Source organism: Lissotriton helveticus, chromosome 5_1, assembly GCF_964261635.1.
Source record: "Lissotriton helveticus chromosome 5_1, aLisHel1.1, whole genome shotgun sequence".
NCBI lineage: Eukaryota > Metazoa > Chordata > Amphibia > Caudata > Salamandridae > Lissotriton > Lissotriton helveticus.
In genome coordinates this window covers 289827043-289845828 of record NC_136065.1, presented here as the reverse complement: position 1 = coordinate 289845828, position 18786 = coordinate 289827043, and the positions used below count along the sequence as shown (strand labels likewise).

Below are 18786 nucleotides of genomic sequence, written 5' to 3'. Positions count from 1 at the left end.
GTGGTAGCACCCTTGGGCTGAGCTACAACGCGCCGGAACACACAGCTTGAGGTGCTCCAGTGTCCTGACCTAGGCCTTGGCCCCTGAGCAAGCAGGCGGCTCCCCCTGGGTGAGACGGAGAGGCCCCTCCACACTCGACGGAACCCCAACGCGACGGAGTGCCCCAGCAGCAGTGTGCCGTGAGTACGGAGTCGCTCTACCTAGCTGATCAAGATGGGCAGAGGGGATAAAACGCAGAGCAAGTTATCTTTCGCACAAAGACGCTCGAAGTTGCAGGAGACCCCAGGGGAGGATAGAGAGACCACACACGCGGCGGAGGACTCGGCTGCGGGCTTGAACATTAAGACCATGCTACTAGCCATGGAGAAAGGCCTCCAAAATAGCATGACCTCCCTGGGGGAAAAAATCAACGCCCTTACCTACAGGATGGATAGGATGGCAGAGCGAATTGACAAACATGCAGAGAGACTTGATATGAGAGAAGGCTCACGGAGGTGGAGGAGGCCCAAACAGAACTTGACTCTGATCACAAAAAGGTCGAGAAAATGATGCTAGCATTACAGGAGAAGACGGAGGACTTAGAGGCTCATTCATGCCGATGCAACCTACGGATCACGGGCCTGCCGGAAACGACGCCGACAGGCAACATGGAGAAATTTGTGGAGAAACTGCTGGTCCTGCTACTCGGCGAGGATGTCTTCTCCCCAATGTTTGTGGTGGAGCGAGCCCATCGCTCACTGCTCCCTCGACCGCGACCGAGAGCGCCTCCGCGCCCCATTATAGCCAAGCTTCTCAACTATAGAGACAGGGACGCAGAGCACAAAACGGCCAGGGAAAAGCAAACACTAAGATACGAGGGCTCTGAGATATCGCTCTACCCTGATTTCACTGCTAGGGTGCAGGAAGCCCGCAAACACTTTGCCCCGTTCAAACGCCAACTCAGAGAATTGGGGCTTGACTATGCTATGCTGTACCCGGCCAAACTGCGAGTCAATCGACAGGGACACTCGCACCTATTTACGGACCCGAGAGCCCTGCAGAAGGCACTTAAGGGATGGATGAGGGAAGAGCGCAGTGATGGAACCAGCCCTCCACTCGGAGAGACTGAAAGCAGCCAGCTTGATGAGCAGGAGTGAGACTCGCTATGGTATCAGCCCCTATTGGACACTGACGTCATGAACTTCCGTAACTGATGACAAACATCTGGGGGGCGCTCTCCGAACTGGTCTGCTACACTACACGTTGACCCGAGGGGCACATGCAGGGGCCTATGAGGCCCACAGTATCCAACAAGTTGCTTGAGATTGTGATGTTAACGCTATGGACATAAGTATGGCTGTTATGACAATATAGTTTTGAAAGTTTGCATGGCAGGACTGCATGTTGCAGCTCCAAGATACGTGCCGGGAGGGGCACTAGAGGATGGATGAGGGGTCGCTTTAGAAGGTGTGAAGTATACATGGCCGCCCCTGAGGGCGGACACGGCCGGCCGTTATGTCATCTCGAGATGTGTAGGCCCGGGGCTCGACCTTGTTATGCTCAATGTATACGGACCAAACTATGATTCCCCCGACTTCTGCCAGTCAATTGCGGAGATGGCTAAGGATCACAATGCTGCTCATTACCTGTGGGGTGGGGTTTTTAATTTAGTGTTAGACCCGTCTCTGAACAGATCAACTGGCCCCCCACGTAGGCCGTCTGCGGCGGCGCTTACTTGACACAGTGTAATCACCAGTCATGATCTGGCAGATGTGTGGCGATCGAGACATGCAGAGCAGGGGGATACACACATTATTCCGCTTATTATGACATTCACACCAGAATAGATTACTGGCTGATGTCCTCCTCAATGATCGTTCAGGTACGGCTCTGTAAGATTCTGCCACGCACCTTATCGGACTACTCGCCGGTTCTTTTGGTGCTTGAAGCCTCTAGGAGAACCATCCCGCCATTTACGTGGCGATTCCCGCCATACTCCCTATTGGATCCCCTGTTCCGTGGCAAGATTGCGGAAGCCATCTAGGTCTTTTTCGAAGCTAACATTGGCTCGGTAGACGACTTCCAAGTGGTGTGGGAGGCCTTCAAGGTCTACATACGGGACATAGTGATTACTAAGCACTCCGGGGTTCTCCGATCCATTAGACAGCGGCTGACAGATTTGGAACAGCGGCTAGGACAGCTGGAGAAACGACAGCATAGCCAGTCCGACTCAGCTGTTGCAGACGAGATAAAGGTCCTCCTGTCAGAATACCATGAGGAGGCAGACAAGGAAGTTAAACACATGAGAAAGTACGCAACAGCAAGAGTGTATGGCGAGGAGGGGCGATCGGGCTTGGTCCTAGCTAGAGTGCTGAAGGGAAAGAGGGGGCGACAGCAGGTGACGGAGATGAGAACAAAGGAGGGTGTAGCCCTCACGGATGAGCTGGAAATTGCCCAACTATTCAGTGCCTTCTACTCAGACCTATACTCTTCCAAGAGCGATGACTTAGATGATGAAATCCTCGACTATTTGGAACACATAGATCTTCCCATGCTCACTAACACGCACAGGGAGTTCCTTATGCTTCCTTTCCGAGAAGGATGAAATTATTGAGGCATTAGCTGGTATGCGCTCGGGCAGCGCCCCTGGGGCAGACGGCCTCACAGTGGGTTTCTATAAAACATTCCGGGTCCAGCTGCTCCCGCATCTCTCGACGTTGTTCGATGACATTTGCGTGGAGGGCAAAATGCTGCACTCTATGAGGGAGGCTCTCTTGGTAACCATTCTGAAACCCGGGAAGGCGCAAGATGACTGCAGCTCCTACAGGCCTCTCTCCCTCCTTAATGTAGATACTAAGCTGTATGCCAAAATACTGGCCAATCGACTAGCACTCCTGGCGCCATTGCTAGTTGCTCCGGAGCAAGCTGGCTTTATACCGAGCAGGAACCTTACGTACAATATACGAACGGTTTTGGGCACCATGCAACATGTGCAGCAAGATCGAAAGGCAATCGCTGTATTCCTGGACAGGGAAAAGGCCTTTGACTCTGTGGAGTGGTCTTTTATGCGCCAGGTGCTGCGTCGCATGGGGCTGGGCCAACCGTTCCTCCAGATGATAGGCGCTCTATACTATCGACCCCGGGCCAGAATACGACTTGGCAACCTAGTCACTGACCCCTTCCCCATTTGCAGGGGGACACGTCAGGGTTGCCCACTCTCTCCCCTGCTGTATGCACTGGTGGCAGATCCCCTGGCCTGTGCACTGAGAGAGTACCACGGCAATGAGGGCATAGGCTTCCCCACATATAGAATCGTAGTCTCAATGTACGCCGATGATACTTTGCTATACGTACGTGAACCGGAAAACAACCTATCATCAATGCTATGAGAGGTGGTGCGCTTTGGCGCCCTCTCCGGCTTAAAAGTAAACTGGACAAAGTCCTTGGCCTTCTCCCTCACCCCAGATACCAGAGAATTCGACATGGAGCACCCACTGCAGTCGACCACTGACCCAATTCGGTACCTGGGAGTTAGACTTCACACTGACTCTGAGACCTTGTTCCGCGGAAACTATGGTGTTGCCTTTAGCAGACTAGAGGATGACTTGGATGCCTGGTGCAGACTCCCGCTTTCTCTCCTAGGCCGTATCTCGATCATGAAAATGGTGGTGCTGCCTAGATTCCTGTTCCTGTTCGCCACTATCCCAATGGTTCTGCCTAAAGTCTTCTTCCAGAGACTGACGCAACTCATGATTAAACTGGCATGGGCGGGGAAACAACGACGAGCGAAGTGGACTACCCTCACATTACCATATGCTATGGGTGGCATAGGCGCCCCAGACATGGAGCTTTACTATAGGGCAGCCCAAGCGGCGCATTTGCACACTTGGGTCCACGGTGATGGACGCATCCCTCATGTTTGCATGGAAAGGGTGTTTGCCGACCCTCGCTCGCTCCCGGCGAATGTCTTCGGCCCAATAGACCGCAGGACTGGGATCTTGGACTCCATCACAGCTACAAATCACGCGTGGCATAGTCTTCTGTGGCTCCGGGGTGGGGCACTGCTTTACTCACCTATTATGCCGGTGGAATGGGCGCAGTGGCTTCCCCCCATGGCAGAGAAAGGCGTAGTGCAGGCCTTACATAAGCTTAGCATCAACCACGCAGGGGATCTATTCCAGGATGAGAAGGTCAAAACCTGGGATCAGGTCGCGACGGACGGTGCAAACACCTCCCTGCTTCTGAGATTTCAGTTCCATCGAGTCCGCAGTGCTCTTTTGGGATTATTGGGGGACGACATGGCGGAACCGCCTGAAGTTCCTGAACTTTCGTATATTGTGAAAACAGAGTCACCCCGCAAGCTGCTGACCAACCTATACAACATTGCGATGTCACAGAGGGAGCAGCAGTTCACCCCGGATCATCTCGCATGGCAAAACGATTTACAGGTCTCCATAGACGACGACATGTGACGTTACTGTTGTGTAAACACTAAGCCTATTTCTTTAAATGGGAGGCATAGGCTGATCCACTTCAAATACCTCAATAGAGTCTATTATACCCCAGAACAGCTACACAGGTACGGACATCGCGATTTAGCGGAGTTTGACAGGTGCCATATGCTGCAGGCGGATTTCTTTCACATAGCTTGGCAGTGCCCGGGAGTGCATGCATACTGGGCTTCCATCTTCGCTGAGATAAGCAGGATTGAGGTGGTTGATCTGACATTCGATCCAGCGCTGGCGCTGTTAGGATATTCAAAAAAACTGCCAGCCGCTGTCCAGAGATTGGTAGATATGGGAATGCTAATAGCTAGAAGAGTTGTAGCGCTCTGCTGGATGAGAGGCCCGGTGCCCACCACCAAACGCTGGGCGCATGACATGTTATATTGCTGCACACAGTCGGAAAACTACAGCGAGCTACTCCCTCCATTGAGCCGCCCAAAGAATTTCTGGGGTCTATACCAGAGATACATCAGTGGTACAACTGCCGCGCTCGCCCCTGGGGAAGTCGGGGGGGACTTAGCGAGATCTTCGGTTCCTTCAGATAGCCATGTACGTCTGGGTGTGGCGTCTCCGACAGCGCAAGACGCCGGGGCTGCCTCTCCTATGCTTCTCCACTGAATGATCAGTCTTGGGGGTAGAATGAGTGATCCATATGTCTATTTTTATGCTGGGGATCCGGAGGCCCAGACACGCTCACCCCAATAGTGGGTCTGAAGGGTTGGGGGAGGTGGGAAGGCTAGTTACAAGTGGGTGGAAGAAGGGGAAGGCCGTGGGCGGTATGTTTCTTAGTAGCTGTTCGGTCCGTCTAATGTCATGATGTCTCACGCCGCCTGCCCGGATCTGGGTTATTGGCCTCACGGCTGTGTTTTGAGTGTGGCCAAACTTTGTTAACTGTGGATTTGACTTGATGCTCATTGTGTGTTCGTTTGGGGGGGGGGGAGAATGTCGGAATGCCATGTCTTTTGTTTATATAAACTCAATAAATAAATTACAAAAAAAAACTTTTACGCCACCGCTGCGTCCCAAAAGTGACACAACAATTGCGCAAAAGTGACGCAAGGGGCTTGTATATCTGCCCACGAATGCATAAAAAACACCGCCTTGAGATCCTCCCAAAAATCCTGGGCCAACCAGGACTGAACTTACACCTAAAAGGCATTGGAAGCTACACATATCCGAATAATAAAAATTAAACACAACACTTATTCACTTGTCTTAAATCTCATCAGCAAACACATACACAAGGAACTACTGAAGATCTTGCTAGGCCTTGAGCACCCTTTGACTGCTTCATTAGATATAATCACCTCCAAGAGCCGATGTTACATGATCTATGCTTTTTCTTCGCCAAAAGTTACTAAATGCATTCCAGTATCCCCATGCGGCTGCCACACATATTGTCTCTTTCGCTATCAAATTCATTCTATTGCAAACTTATCTTTTCTCTTAGCCTCCTTCTAAGAGACTAGTTATTTTGCCTTGAAGTTATTCAGGTGAAATTGAGGGTCTAAAACATGGGCCAAATAAGAGGAGTTGACATTTTGCCCCAGCACAATGAAGCCCTGTGTTCCTGTGTTATTTGTCAACACATCCTTCAATAGAGCCACTATCAGCCCACTTACAATTAGAACAAGGACTCCTGAGGCGGAAGCCGGGAGTTTAGGGCCAAGATTTTAAAATAAATCAAATTGATTACTTGCTAGCACTATTTTAAACACTTTGGCATTTTGCACATCCGATATTTTAATTACTTTGGCATTTTGCACATCTGATACTTTATTCTGTCCCCCCCTCCTCGCCGCATTTCCCTACCTGTGGGGGCTTCTTTCTAGGGTTTACCGGGGCCTCAGGGAGCCGATTTGGGGCTTCTGCTGACCTCCGCCCTCGATCCCTCTCGGCACAATCTGCGGCCGCCATCTTAGCTGAGGACGAGGACAGCGCTCTAGTGTTCGGCCGATTGGGGGCCCACACACGATAAAAGAGCGTCTGATCCCTCGTTCCTCATTAGAACAAGGACTCCTGAGGCGGAAGCCGGGAGTTTAGGGCCAAGATTTTAAAATAAATCAAATTGATTACTTGCTAGCACCATTTTAAACACTTTGGCATTTTGCACATCTGATATTTTAATTACCTTGGCATTTTGCACATCTGATACTTTATTCTGTCCCCCCTCCTCGCCGCATTTCCCTACCTGTGGGGGCTTCTTTTTAGGGATTACCGGGGCCTCAGGGAGCCGATTTGGGGCTTCTGCTGACCTCCGCCCTCGATCCCTCTCGGCACAATCTGTGGCCGCCATCTTAGCTGAGGACGAGGACAGCGCTCTAGTGTTCGGCCGATTGGGTGCCCACACACGATAAAAGAGCGTCTGATCCCTCGTTCCTCATTAGAACAAGGACTCCTGAGGCGGAAGCCGGGAGTTTAGGGCCAGGATTTTAAAATAAATCAAATTGATTACTTGCTAGCACCATTTTAAACACTTTGGCATTTTACACATCCGATATTTTAATTACTTTGGCATTTTGCACATCTGATACTTTATTCTGTCCCCCTCCGCGCCGCATTTCCCTACCTGAGGGGGCTTCTTTCTAGGGATTATCGGGGCCTTAGGGAGCCGATTTGGGGCTTCTGCTGACCTCCGCCCCGATCCCTCTCGGCACAATCTGCAGCCGCCATCTTAGCTGAGGACGAGGACAGCGCTTTAGTGTTCGGCCGATTGGGGGCCCACACGCGATAAAATAAATCCCTCTTCCCGTCCGCGCAGCGGGCGCGCCGATGGCGCGCCGGCCTGTACCGGGACCAGGGCCCCTCCCCCTGGCCCTGGGCTCATTGATAGCCACAGTACTCCCTTGCGCTATTCCTCTTTTCAGTTGCGGGAACCTAATACACCCATCACTAACTCGCGGTGCCGACACTTGCCCCCTCCTAGCTGCCTTGTGTCCGCCCCTGCCCCATGTCCAGGCTGTAACTATACTCTCCCATGTCCTATGCCTTCTGCTTATAGTATCTGCCCCACACCTAAGTGCTATTTTCGCTCGGCACTTATCAACGCCCGCTCCCTCCCGAAACATAGCTTGGAAATTAGGGAATTCATTGCAAGTCAGGAGCTGGACATCTTGTTTGTAACTGAATCTTGGAGAGATGCTGCCTCCGGTCCGGATTTTTGTTCGGCCACACCGGAGGGCTTTTGTGTGGTAAGACAGGACAGAACTACGGGGAGAGGAGGTGGCTTAGCCATTATCCATAAAGGGGTTTTTCACTCCAAGATCGAACCTATTCATCGACTGGATTGTGAAGCCTGTACCTTTTCCATCACACTTAATCACAATCAAGTTTTTAAGGGAATTCTTTTATACCGCCCCCCTGGCCCGCATACCCGTTTCCTTTCGGCTCTTGATGAATTTACGGAACTCTCCTTAGGCCATTCTGATTATACCATCTTGGGGGACTTCAATTTGCATTTGGAAGTCGTAGGGGACAAAGACACCACTCAACTTATTGCCGACCTACTCGCGGTAGGATTACAGCAGTTGGTGGCAGCCCCTACTCATCAAGCAGGTCATACGCTTGATGGTTTGTTCACCAACAACCCCAACATTTCACTGTCCACAGTTCTTCCCGTAGTATGGTCAGACCACCTTGCAGTCATTTTCACCATCCTGGCTCATAACCCCAACCCTCCTCAGTCCACATCTCATACCCACATTAGTACCAGAGCCTGGAAAAATCTGGACTACCCTCTATTGTCCAATATCTTGGCTGGATCTCCTTATGAGGCATCACCGCACCCCAGTCTACTGTCCAGCAGATACCAGGAATGGATTCTGGATGCAATCAATCAAGTAGCCCCGGCCAAATCCATTATTTCCAACCGGGCCACGCCATCTGCCCAATGGTTCACAGAGGATCTTCGACTACAACGGCAGTATTGTAGGAATTTAGAAAGGCGCTGGCGCAAGCACTACAGTCTTTCGGACAAGCAAACCTACAAAGATGCGCTAGCGCTATATAAGAAATCTATTATTAAACATAAAAGCGCTTTTTTTCTTGCCCGGATTGAGTCTGCCCAGAACTCTGCAAGAAAGCTATTTCAAGTAGTCGATTCTCTCTAACCCTCCGACAGGGCCTCCCATTGAGCCATCCCAAGACCTTTGTAATGCGGTAGCAACTTTCTTCTCCACCAAGGTCAAGAATATCTATTCATCTTTCTCCTCCTCTCGGATTGTCCTGACCCTCTTCCTCTGTCCCCCTCACTCACACCTACCTTTTCCAACTTTCATATGGTCTCGACAGATCAGATCACCAAGCTCATCACCTCTATTAAATCTGGGTCTCCGTTAGACCCTTGCCGCCCTTCCATACTGAGCGCTCTCACTGAGGTTATTACTTCCCCGCTCACGGACGTATGTAATTCCATCTTCCAGACAGGCATTTATCCTGAAATTTGGAAAAAGGCAGTCATCAAGCCCCTGTTTAAAAAAACGTCTCTGGACCCCGCTGACTCACCTAATTACAGACCTATTGCCTGCCTCCCATTCCCGGCCAAAATATTTGAAGCAATCATGAACAAACAGCTTTAGGGGTTAATCGATTGTCACCAACTTTTAGATGATACCCAGTTCGGGTTTAGGAAGGCCCATAGCACAGAAACAGCTTTGATAAAAGCCTCGGACGAGATTAGGACTATAATGGACCAGGGTGGGGCAGCGGTCCTTGCACTCCTAGATCTGTCCGCGGCCTTTGACACGGTCGATCACTCCATCTTGATCGACCATGTCACATCCTTGGGGGTGACCCATCTTGCCAGGGACCTCATTGCTTCGTTTCTGGCCAACCGCACGCAGGCGGTGAAACTGGGCACTTTCTATTCGACCACCTTCACCCTTCCATGCGGGGTGCCCCAGGGCTCCTCGCTAAGCCCCACATTATTTAATATATATGTGGCGGATTTGGCGAGGGTCATAAAAGCACACGGGCTGCGCTTATCCACCTATGCGGATGACACCCAATTGGTGTTGGCGGTACATAAGGATGGATCAGCCGTTGCTGCAAGATTCCAGGAGGGGATGTCGATCAACTGCTTGAAATTAAATTCGGACAAGACCGAGGTGATGACCTTTGGCAACCTTTCACCGGAATGGTCCTCCATCTGGTGGCCCAGTGAAATGGGTCCACCCCCCACTCCGGTTGCCAAGGTCAGAAACCTCGGCGTCATGTTCGATGACAAGCTGTTATTTAAGCACCATGTGAATGCAGTGGTCGCATCCTCCTTCTATATGCTGAGGCAAGATCAAGAAGCTGTTGCCATATCTCCCTCCAGCTGCAGGGAAAAAATTGATCACCACCCTCGTTTTTTCTAAGATGGATTATGGCAACGCTCTCTTCCTCAGCACGCAAGAACAGGTTTTAACCAAACTGCAATCAGTGCAAAATGCTGCAGCCAGAATCCTGCTCGGCATCCCCAGTTGCCGCCCCACCTCTTCGGCCATACGTCACCTACATTGGCTAAGAGTCAAGAGTCGGATAAAGTTTAAAGCACTCTGTATCGCCTACAAGGACATCCATGACTCAGGACCCAGGTTCCTTAAGGATGCTTTTCGGATTTACGCTCCTAAAAGATCACTTCGCTCATCCTGCACCTACCTCCTCTCTGTCCCACGTACCAGAACCACTAGCTGGGGAGACAGACGTTTCTTAGTAGCAACCCCCAGGCTGTGGAATTCTCTCCCTTTGTCCATCAAAACCAGTCCCACTCTTATCATCTTCCGTAAACTTCTGAAAACCTGGTTATTTAATCAATGATCCATCTGGCGGCTCTCTGTCCCAGGAAGTCCGATATGCGCCGAGACACCCCAGGGTATTTGTGCGCAATAAAAATCCCAAAAACATAAACAATATTGCCTTTCTTCTAAGGGCGTTGCAAAGTACCATCTTTTTGGCAGCTGCCAGTCTGATGTTGAGCTTGTGAGACAGAAATGGTCTTCTTGAATATCCAATAATACTTGGGGCCTCATTAATGAGGTTTTGGTGCAGGGCAGCGCCGCAAGGAATCTTGCGGCGCTGCCCTACGTCAAAAGAAAAGGACAGGAATACGCCATATCTACAAGATACGGAGCTTTCTTGCCCTTTTGCCCTGCGCTGGTGCACAATGGTCTGCCATGCGCCAACCCAGGCACCCTTGCACCATGGTGCAAGGGTGCCTATGTTGCGGGGCTGATTGATTTTGTGCAGGAAGAGACACGTTCCTGCACAAAATCAATCAATTCAGACGATTTCCTCTTTCTATGGAAAACGAGGAGAAATGAAAACATTTTGGGGTGGAGCTAGATTCTGATGTATTCCCAGGTTTACAATGTCTCATAAATCTAGGAATGCTTCAAATTTCATGGGTGTTCCGAGGGAGCACCCACAGCAACAGCCATGGAACGCCCCTTTCACACTGTGAGAGGGGCACATGGTTACAAGGCCATGAAAAGCCACGTAAAGTGACTTTACGTGGCCTTGTAAATATGCTATGGCACATTGCGCCACCAGAACATCACAAAAAGTGATGTTCCAGTGGCGCAAAAGTTTTAATTATGGATGCTGTGCATTTATCCTTTTTTTGTCCCATCCAGGTGGTGGTGCCCAAAGAGTTGAGGAATCTTGTCTTCCATTTGTTTGGTAATTGCTGACTCCATAAACAGTTATAGGCCATGTTACTGCATGAGCTCCATTGGCCAAAGTTTACATTCTGTGCTTAACCAGTCAATGGTGGTGTGATTGTGAAACGTACTTAGTCACAATAACACCTTTACTAACATTTAGAAGTCAAGGGCAGTTACAAAACGATGCTCCTATCCCTTATCTGCGAGCACTAATGTGATCAGAAACCAAGAATTTAAACCTCAGTGACTTTTCTCAGATATTTATGTCCTACCCATTCCTAAGTTTACAATACTGCAATTAAACTTTCAATCCTCTTTTTCCACGCAACAGTGGGCTAACAGCAGATTAATGTGCTTACTCCAGCTAAATTTATCTTATATCCACTGACCACAAAACCTGACCTTGCTCTCTACTAAACTGTCATGGGAACAGAGGTTGACTGTTGTAATTAGACAAATCGCTCTGCATGCAAAGCAGTTACCGAACAATCCCAACTGCATATCACAGCACTTGCCTTGGGACTACAGCTCCCTTAGAAGTGATTCGCATCATCCTTAAACACCATGACGAATACGAATAGGTATGTAGTATCTCTTACTGTTAAGGATTGAAAATTAGACCACTACATGCTGCGCACATACTAAGCAGTGTGCTGTTTACGACATTCTTTTCACACATTTGGCCCTTCCTAAAAATAAGCCTTGAAAAAAATGTAATATCAAAAGGGCGAAACATGTGTCAGATGGATGTTACGGCTGAATGTTAAATGAACAAGCTGGAAAGTTCACCTATTCAGAAAATAAGTGACAGGACGATACTCTGGCAACCATATTTCTGGACCCATTCATTAACAAACTGCTGAATTTCTGGATGTGCATCTGATGCTGTTCATATTGCAATTACCCAGACCAAGCAAGACTTTACACTTGTGGTCTAAATTACACTCGAGGTGACAGGTTTGCAACCCGATTTAACACTCATTATAAAAGATTCTTCCAGTTGGTAGCATACTTTTCCTGTATTCACAGCCTTTCAATGTCAAAGGTGAAGGTACACTCTGAAATCCCTATTTATACCCACCATCGCCACTCATAAATCTTAGGCAAATTTCAAGGGAGCTAGAGCAGCGTTAAATCTTTAGCCAACAATGCAATCACACAGTGGCATAGCCTAAGTTCTGGCATATGTATTATTGACTGTCTTTTGACATCATATAACACCTAGGGAGGTTCTCTATGATCAGCTGCAAACTTGCTTCAGTGTTAGGAACAATACACATATAATGGAGAAATAACAATGGAAATGTGTGGATATGTGGTTATCGGACGAATAGGCCCATGTTATACACAAAACTGGGACCATATAGACTCTGCCTGGCCCCTTTCTCATACTTCTTCATTTATCTGGTTTTCAACAGATAAACATCGTGTCAGAATGCAAACCACATTTGTGACTGACATGGCAAAAATAATCATTAAAAAAAACAAAGCAAACCACAATGTTCAATGGGAATTTCTGTTGGCAAAAGCCACTAATGCACCAAAAGAACCCCGCTGCCATGGTGGTGACTGCTCTGCTTGATGTTGATCTACTCAAGGGAAGGCCATGCTGCTCATACCTCGTGCGGCGTAGAAGGCTTCAAAGCCAGTGACTCTCTTCTCGTTGGAATAATCCGATCGGAAGGTGATGGTCATCGAGTTATCAATGGAGTAATACCGCTTGTTGCCAGGAGCTTCCTCTGTGTCTGTACCCTCACTGCCGCAAAGCCAGGCCACCTGTTTTCCACCGGAAATGATCTATAAAGCACAAGATGCACATGATGAGCTAGACTGGCATATAATCTAAACACTGAGCTGGGCACAGTCACATTTGCCAAATACCTGTCCTCTGTCCCTTTACCAAGTAGCCTCCCATCACTGATTCTCAATTCATCAGCCGTCATTCATCCTTGCTTCCTAGATACCAGCATCCTCTTGCTCTCTTTCCCTTATGTTGAGATAGCTGCCACCTACCAGACCACAAGTTCCAGGAGCCTCCAACCCCATCTTGCCAAGGTCCAGAAGCTCCCAATTGCAATGTGGCTGTCCCTTTTACATTGACAATGCTAATGCTCTCAAACTGTAGAACACTTCGGAAAAGAAATCAACAAAACTTGATTCAGAGTTTAGCAGGAGGCCTTTACATCCCCAAATATGACAACAATCAACAAGTTACTCACTTTATGTTGAAAAAACATCTGGGAGCCATGGGGAGTAATAGCAGAGTACAAAGGAGAAACAGGATGTAGCAGAGCAGTGGTTTGCAGCAAAGAAGCTGATTGGAGGGAAATTACTATTTGGTAGAGTTCAGGTCTCTGGAGCAGAAAGAGTAGCAGGAGGAGCTGAGAAGCTCAATGTGGGAGAAGAGTTAACAAAAAAGAATTTCACGGGGGTGCTCAGAAGCTGCTTATGGGAGTTGGGGAGCTTGCAGGAGGTGCTGTCAGTAAGAGCTGAGAGACGGCCTGGAAGCACTTGTGGAGGAAACAGCAACCTCGGAGGAGCCTCTTGCAGATTCTGGAGGACCTGCGTTTTTAGAGGGAAGTGACTCAAGCGATAACGGAGACCAGTGAAGCTCGGTGGATCACTGTCCTGCAAGGAGAAGACTCAACCATAACTGAGAGAAGAGGCTGATACTGTCAGATGCAGGAAAGGCAACGACATGTCCATGAGCGGGAAGGGAAGGAGTACCTCACGTCATGGAACTAGGAACCCGAAACAAGCGCAGAAGAACCAGCATAGCAGGACTGCACCTAGTCAATGAACACCTGGAGACCAGACAAATGCAAGAGACCCTGTTGAAAGAGGCAACGACTGCCATTGAGAGAAGCTGAAGCAAAAATGAACCTCTGAGGAGAAACTGGAAACCAACTTCTTCTTTCCAATTCGTAAGTTAACACTGTCAGTGCATTTTACGCCGTTGAACTTTAAAATGTGTCTTGTCTAGTTATTCCTCTGCTCCACCAGCCACATAGCTATCAGGAAAACTGCCCGATTTAACAGGAGTCCTTCTATCCTTTCATTAGTAGTTTCCAGTCTGTCATCTCTGTAACCCTAAGTATTGGTACCTTCGTCTCCAGCAACCTCAACCTCCCTTGTGTCCGGCACCCTTCCAGGTCATCTTCACCACCAGCCTTCCCTCACGCTCTGCCGCGTCCCGTCCACATGTTCTATGTACTACTCAACTCACCTTGACGTAATCATATTCGCACAAGTAGGAGAGCTCCAGGTCGAAGTGTGTGAAGTAGAGCTGGATGATGTAACCTGGAGGCACAGAGAGGGTCCAGTTCCTCAGCACATGGTTAGGATAAGTGTCAGGGAAGCCCGGCGAGGCGATCCTACCGAACATCACATTCGGAGCAACGAAGGCTCCTGCAGAACATATGATAGCCACGAGTAGTCTCAGCTGCGGCCTAGTCATAGAGGGAGAAAACAGGAGACATTGATGTAAAGCCAAGAGGAAGCACTATAAGACACATTAGATATTGGTGGAGACACAGGCAGAGCTAGGACAGTGAGGGGGAGTTTGAAACAGGATATGATGGCAAGAGACATCAGGGAGTCTAATTTAGAGATGGAGCGAAAGGCGCACATAATGCGATCGCCAAGAAAAAGCAGTGGTGGAGGTACAGCATGGAGAGAGGAATAGGAGGCATGGTTCACTGGTCAGTGTGGGACACTGTTGGTTCTGCAGCTGTAGTTTAGGAAATGAAGACAGGAATTGAAGGGCAGGACACAGATATGGTCCTAAGGCAGAAAGGGAACAAGAAACATGACACAATGAAAGAAACACAGCAGAGCCTGCGCCAGAAAGAAGGAAGAGAAGACACTGTAACATAGAGGAGACAATGGCATGATCAAGGGCAGACAGTGTGGGAAAGGGAGGCAAGATATCACGTTTGCATAGAGTTTTAACCAGGAACTAGCAGAAATAGAGGGCATTTAAACCATGATACAATGGCAACTACAAAACACCAGTGTGACATAATATATAGAGAGAGGGAACTGGGGAGCTGATTATAAGCACGACCAAGAGCAAAGATGCAGAAAATAGATAAGGTGCACCAGGAGAGTTCCTCGGGTTAGCTATCCACTCTTCGCATTGCCCAGAAAAAGAAGGAAACATTTCTTTATTATAGACCTTATGGACTAGAAAGTGGGCAGTCCTCATCAATGAGTGATTCACTGTTTCTTGAAAATACTTTTTTTTTAATTCCTTTCTAATATGTGGAAGTTAAGCAGTCAACTTGAAATTGGCTGTGGAAGGGTCTAGTGCATTGTCCGTGAGAAGCATGGATGGAACAATGCTTTGGTGAGGTATTAGCGGTTTATTAACTGTTGTACCTGCAGGCTGAGGTGATCCTTTTGATGTGGATCATGAAAAGAAATGTGTTGTACTTAAGCTGCTTTCACCAATGCCAAGAGAGTTCTTTGGTCAAATGGTCTGCGAACAGAAAGTCTCATGACAATCAATATTACAACTGGCTTTATTTACTGTCGGGGTGAGCATCTTGAATATCGACACCTGAATATCGATGGGATACAATATTGAGGACAAAATAATAATAAAAAAATGGACAGGTAAGTAAGTCTAGATTATCTATACTTAACTCCGGATGTTCCTTGCTGATATATATATCTTCAAAGTATGTAGATGTTGAGTTAAGAAGAGTAAACTTATACTTCTCTATTTGCACTTACTTTTCAAAAATGTGTACCTCGCTATTCTGTCCTCGATATTCTTGTACCCCAATATCCTAGCGGTTGATATTCAGTAGTGCAACCATGTTGGGCTGCCCCTGCCATTGGTACACAGGAAATGCTCACTTGAGCTATGGGACAGAGCGACTTCAAGCAGACTTCAAGCGATGTATGAGAGGGGTCATCCTAAGCTCATCCCTGCATTAAAAAGCAGGCTTGTAGAAGCAACACACTATTTTGTTTAAGCATATATTTAATTTTCTCTTGTGAATAAATAATATTCTGGTTACTAGACCATGAGATTTAGAAATATTTCATGAATTTGGTTTGGAAAATAATAACAACAATAAACAGTTTGATCTCAATTGAAGAACAAATAAAAACAAACACTGCCCCCACACAAAGCCCCTAAAGCCCTCCTTCACCACTCAGAATTAATAACCAGAGATCTAAGTTTGAAGGTAGACAGTTACTACAATCATGTCAGATACAATTTTTGTGCTGCAAAGGTGTCTACCACCAGAAAGGATTTACCATCTAACCCTGGATTTGAGCATGCCAAAACATTGATTAATTGTGACAATGACCCTCCCTTGTGCTGAGTTACAGACTTCCTCAGCTATAGTCTTGGTATTAGACATGTTGACTTGGACCTCTCATCTTCTCATGAGTTTTAAAGCATTATACATTATCCTTTTGGATAAGGAATGGTCCACCCTGTTGGAGGGTCCCACTCACATACCTCGTAATACCCGTCTTCAGCTACATATTGGGAACAGGGCCTACCTCACTCCTGCCAACATCAATAGATACTTTCACTGCACCAACGCTTTATGCCCCCAATGTGGATTAGTAAACACGGATATCATACATATGCTCTGGGCTTGCCCACACTTGCTGTGCTATTGGCGGGGACTCACAAGCTACTTAGTGCAGTCTTAATTCCGCTGCCAGGCCTACTGCAGTGGGCACGTGCCTCCGCCTGGTTCCGGGCCCAACGACATGATCTATGGTGACAGACACAAACTATCTAACTTGCAACTAAATGGGCGGTGTTGTTTGTTGGTGGGGTGGGTCACAGAATTAGGGCTGGCACGACAGTTACTACTAAGGTTCTTCTTTTTCATGTGCTTCCATTGTTTCTGGTTGAGATCCTTAACTGTTGATTCCTGACATTGCGCATTATTGCTTACTGAGAACAGCGCATGCCCTCATATGCTGTAATTACGCAACTGCATTGCAGGGCCCTTCCTCAGGTATCATATATATGTCTACTGTCTGTTTGCTTCCAACTGACTCGACAGGCACTAAGTGTGTCACTTTCAGTTCTTACTCTAAATGGCTCGCAATACAACCTGTCCTGTCAATGTTCTTTTTGCCAAGACATAATGTATACTTGTTAACTGGCATCCCTACTGTATCCTGAGTTTCTGACACATCTGTGATTGTAATAATACAAAAAGTAATAAACAGATTTAAACAAAAAGAATCACTGGTAGTCCTTCTCTCTGTACACACCACACTCTTTAATGGATTATGGTACTGTGAGTGAGTGAATGAGTGAGTGAGTGAGTGTGTTTGTGTGTACACGCAGATACAGCCCTTGTTTTAAAACTGGGATTCTTTTCTCGCTGGCTTAAATGCATCCTCCAATGAAAAGGAGGCATGGGCTTTTAAACATCAACATCCAGGAATCTGACTTGGTCACGAGCATCTGATAAAGGCATTTCAAGCCGAAACACAACATGCCGTTGCAGTTAAATACGGATTTCCACAAACCCGCAGTTGTGCTCTTGGTTGGTTCCGGTGTGGAGGATCCGCTGTTTGGAAATATACATGCTGCCACTGGCACATTAAAGAGCCCCCGTGCTTAGGGTTGTCGGCAGGAATAGTGGCATCCATTGCATTGCATTTTTTCATGTCATTGAATTACTGCCCAACCGCCGCAAGTAAAGCAAGAAAGGTGTGCCTGCTGACACGTGTCAGATTAGGACTATACGAGGAGCACCGATAATTACAACCAGCATTTACAGACATTCACCGTGCGGGGGGCAATATGTAGGGTAAAGTGGAACCTGTTTAAATTGTGAACACATGACTTTGCCCTTCAATAAGAAATGTTAGTGTACCGCGGTGGAAAAGCGAACGCCGCGGTTGTGCAATGGATTACTGAGCATCCCGTTTTCAGCACGGAAGTTATTACAGAGAAATTACAAGGGCCGGTAATCTGCGAAATGAGGCCAATGGGTGTCATCAGGGCCAGTAACAACGTTCATGAGTGCACATAATGCTTGGCGTGCATTAGAAACAGCACTTGTCTGAAAAACGGGAGTCTTCGAAGGACATATAATAATCCTTGTCCCCAAATATGGGCCTAATTATGGTAATCCTCAATTCTTTGAAAATTTGCAGAAATGTATCTCCAATTTTCAATGTAATACACTAATATGGGGAGGGCGATTTTAACTGTGTTCCAATTTGGCATTGGACAGGTCGACTGGCAGTGGTCCCCCAAGTAGACTTTTGTTGGCTGACCGAGAATTAAACAGTATTATTGTCTAGGACAAGGAATTCGATATTTGGAGACACAGAAATCCAACTCTTAAAGTATGTACCCACTCTGCAGTACAAAACATGCGCACTTGCATAGATTGTAACCTGATGACCAGGGATGTAGCCTCAGGGACAGTCATGCACTCACCGTCTCCGCACATACTCCCATCATTCTCGCATTTTAACAAAGTTGTGCATCCCAGATAGACGCCTTAGGTGCTTTGGCTGGAGAAATAGGGACAGATTTACAAGCCCCTTGCAACATTTTAGAGCCGCTGTTGCGTCACATTTGTGGCGCAGCGGCAGAGTAAAAAATGCGGCCTATTTACAAAGTGACGCATGTAGGGAGATGCGTCATGTTGTAAAGC

The 18786-nt window shown here is 47.8% G+C and overlaps 1 protein-coding gene across 2 annotated transcripts in view; it reads right to left on the bottom strand.

Moving 5' to 3' along the window:
• Nucleotides 1–18786, bottom strand: part of MASP2 (MBL associated serine protease 2) — a 252671-nt gene that overhangs the window by 209279 nt on the left and 24606 nt on the right. For both annotated transcript variants that reach the window (XM_078642238.1, XM_078642239.1), the window contains exons 2-3: nucleotides 14355–14577; nucleotides 12748–12925 (exon numbers count right to left, since the gene is read on the bottom strand). In XM_078642238.1, coding sequence (XP_078498364.1) covers nucleotides 12748–12925; nucleotides 14355–14577 — 401 coding nt within the window. The remainder of the gene's footprint in view (nucleotides 1–12747; nucleotides 12926–14354; nucleotides 14578–18786) is intronic.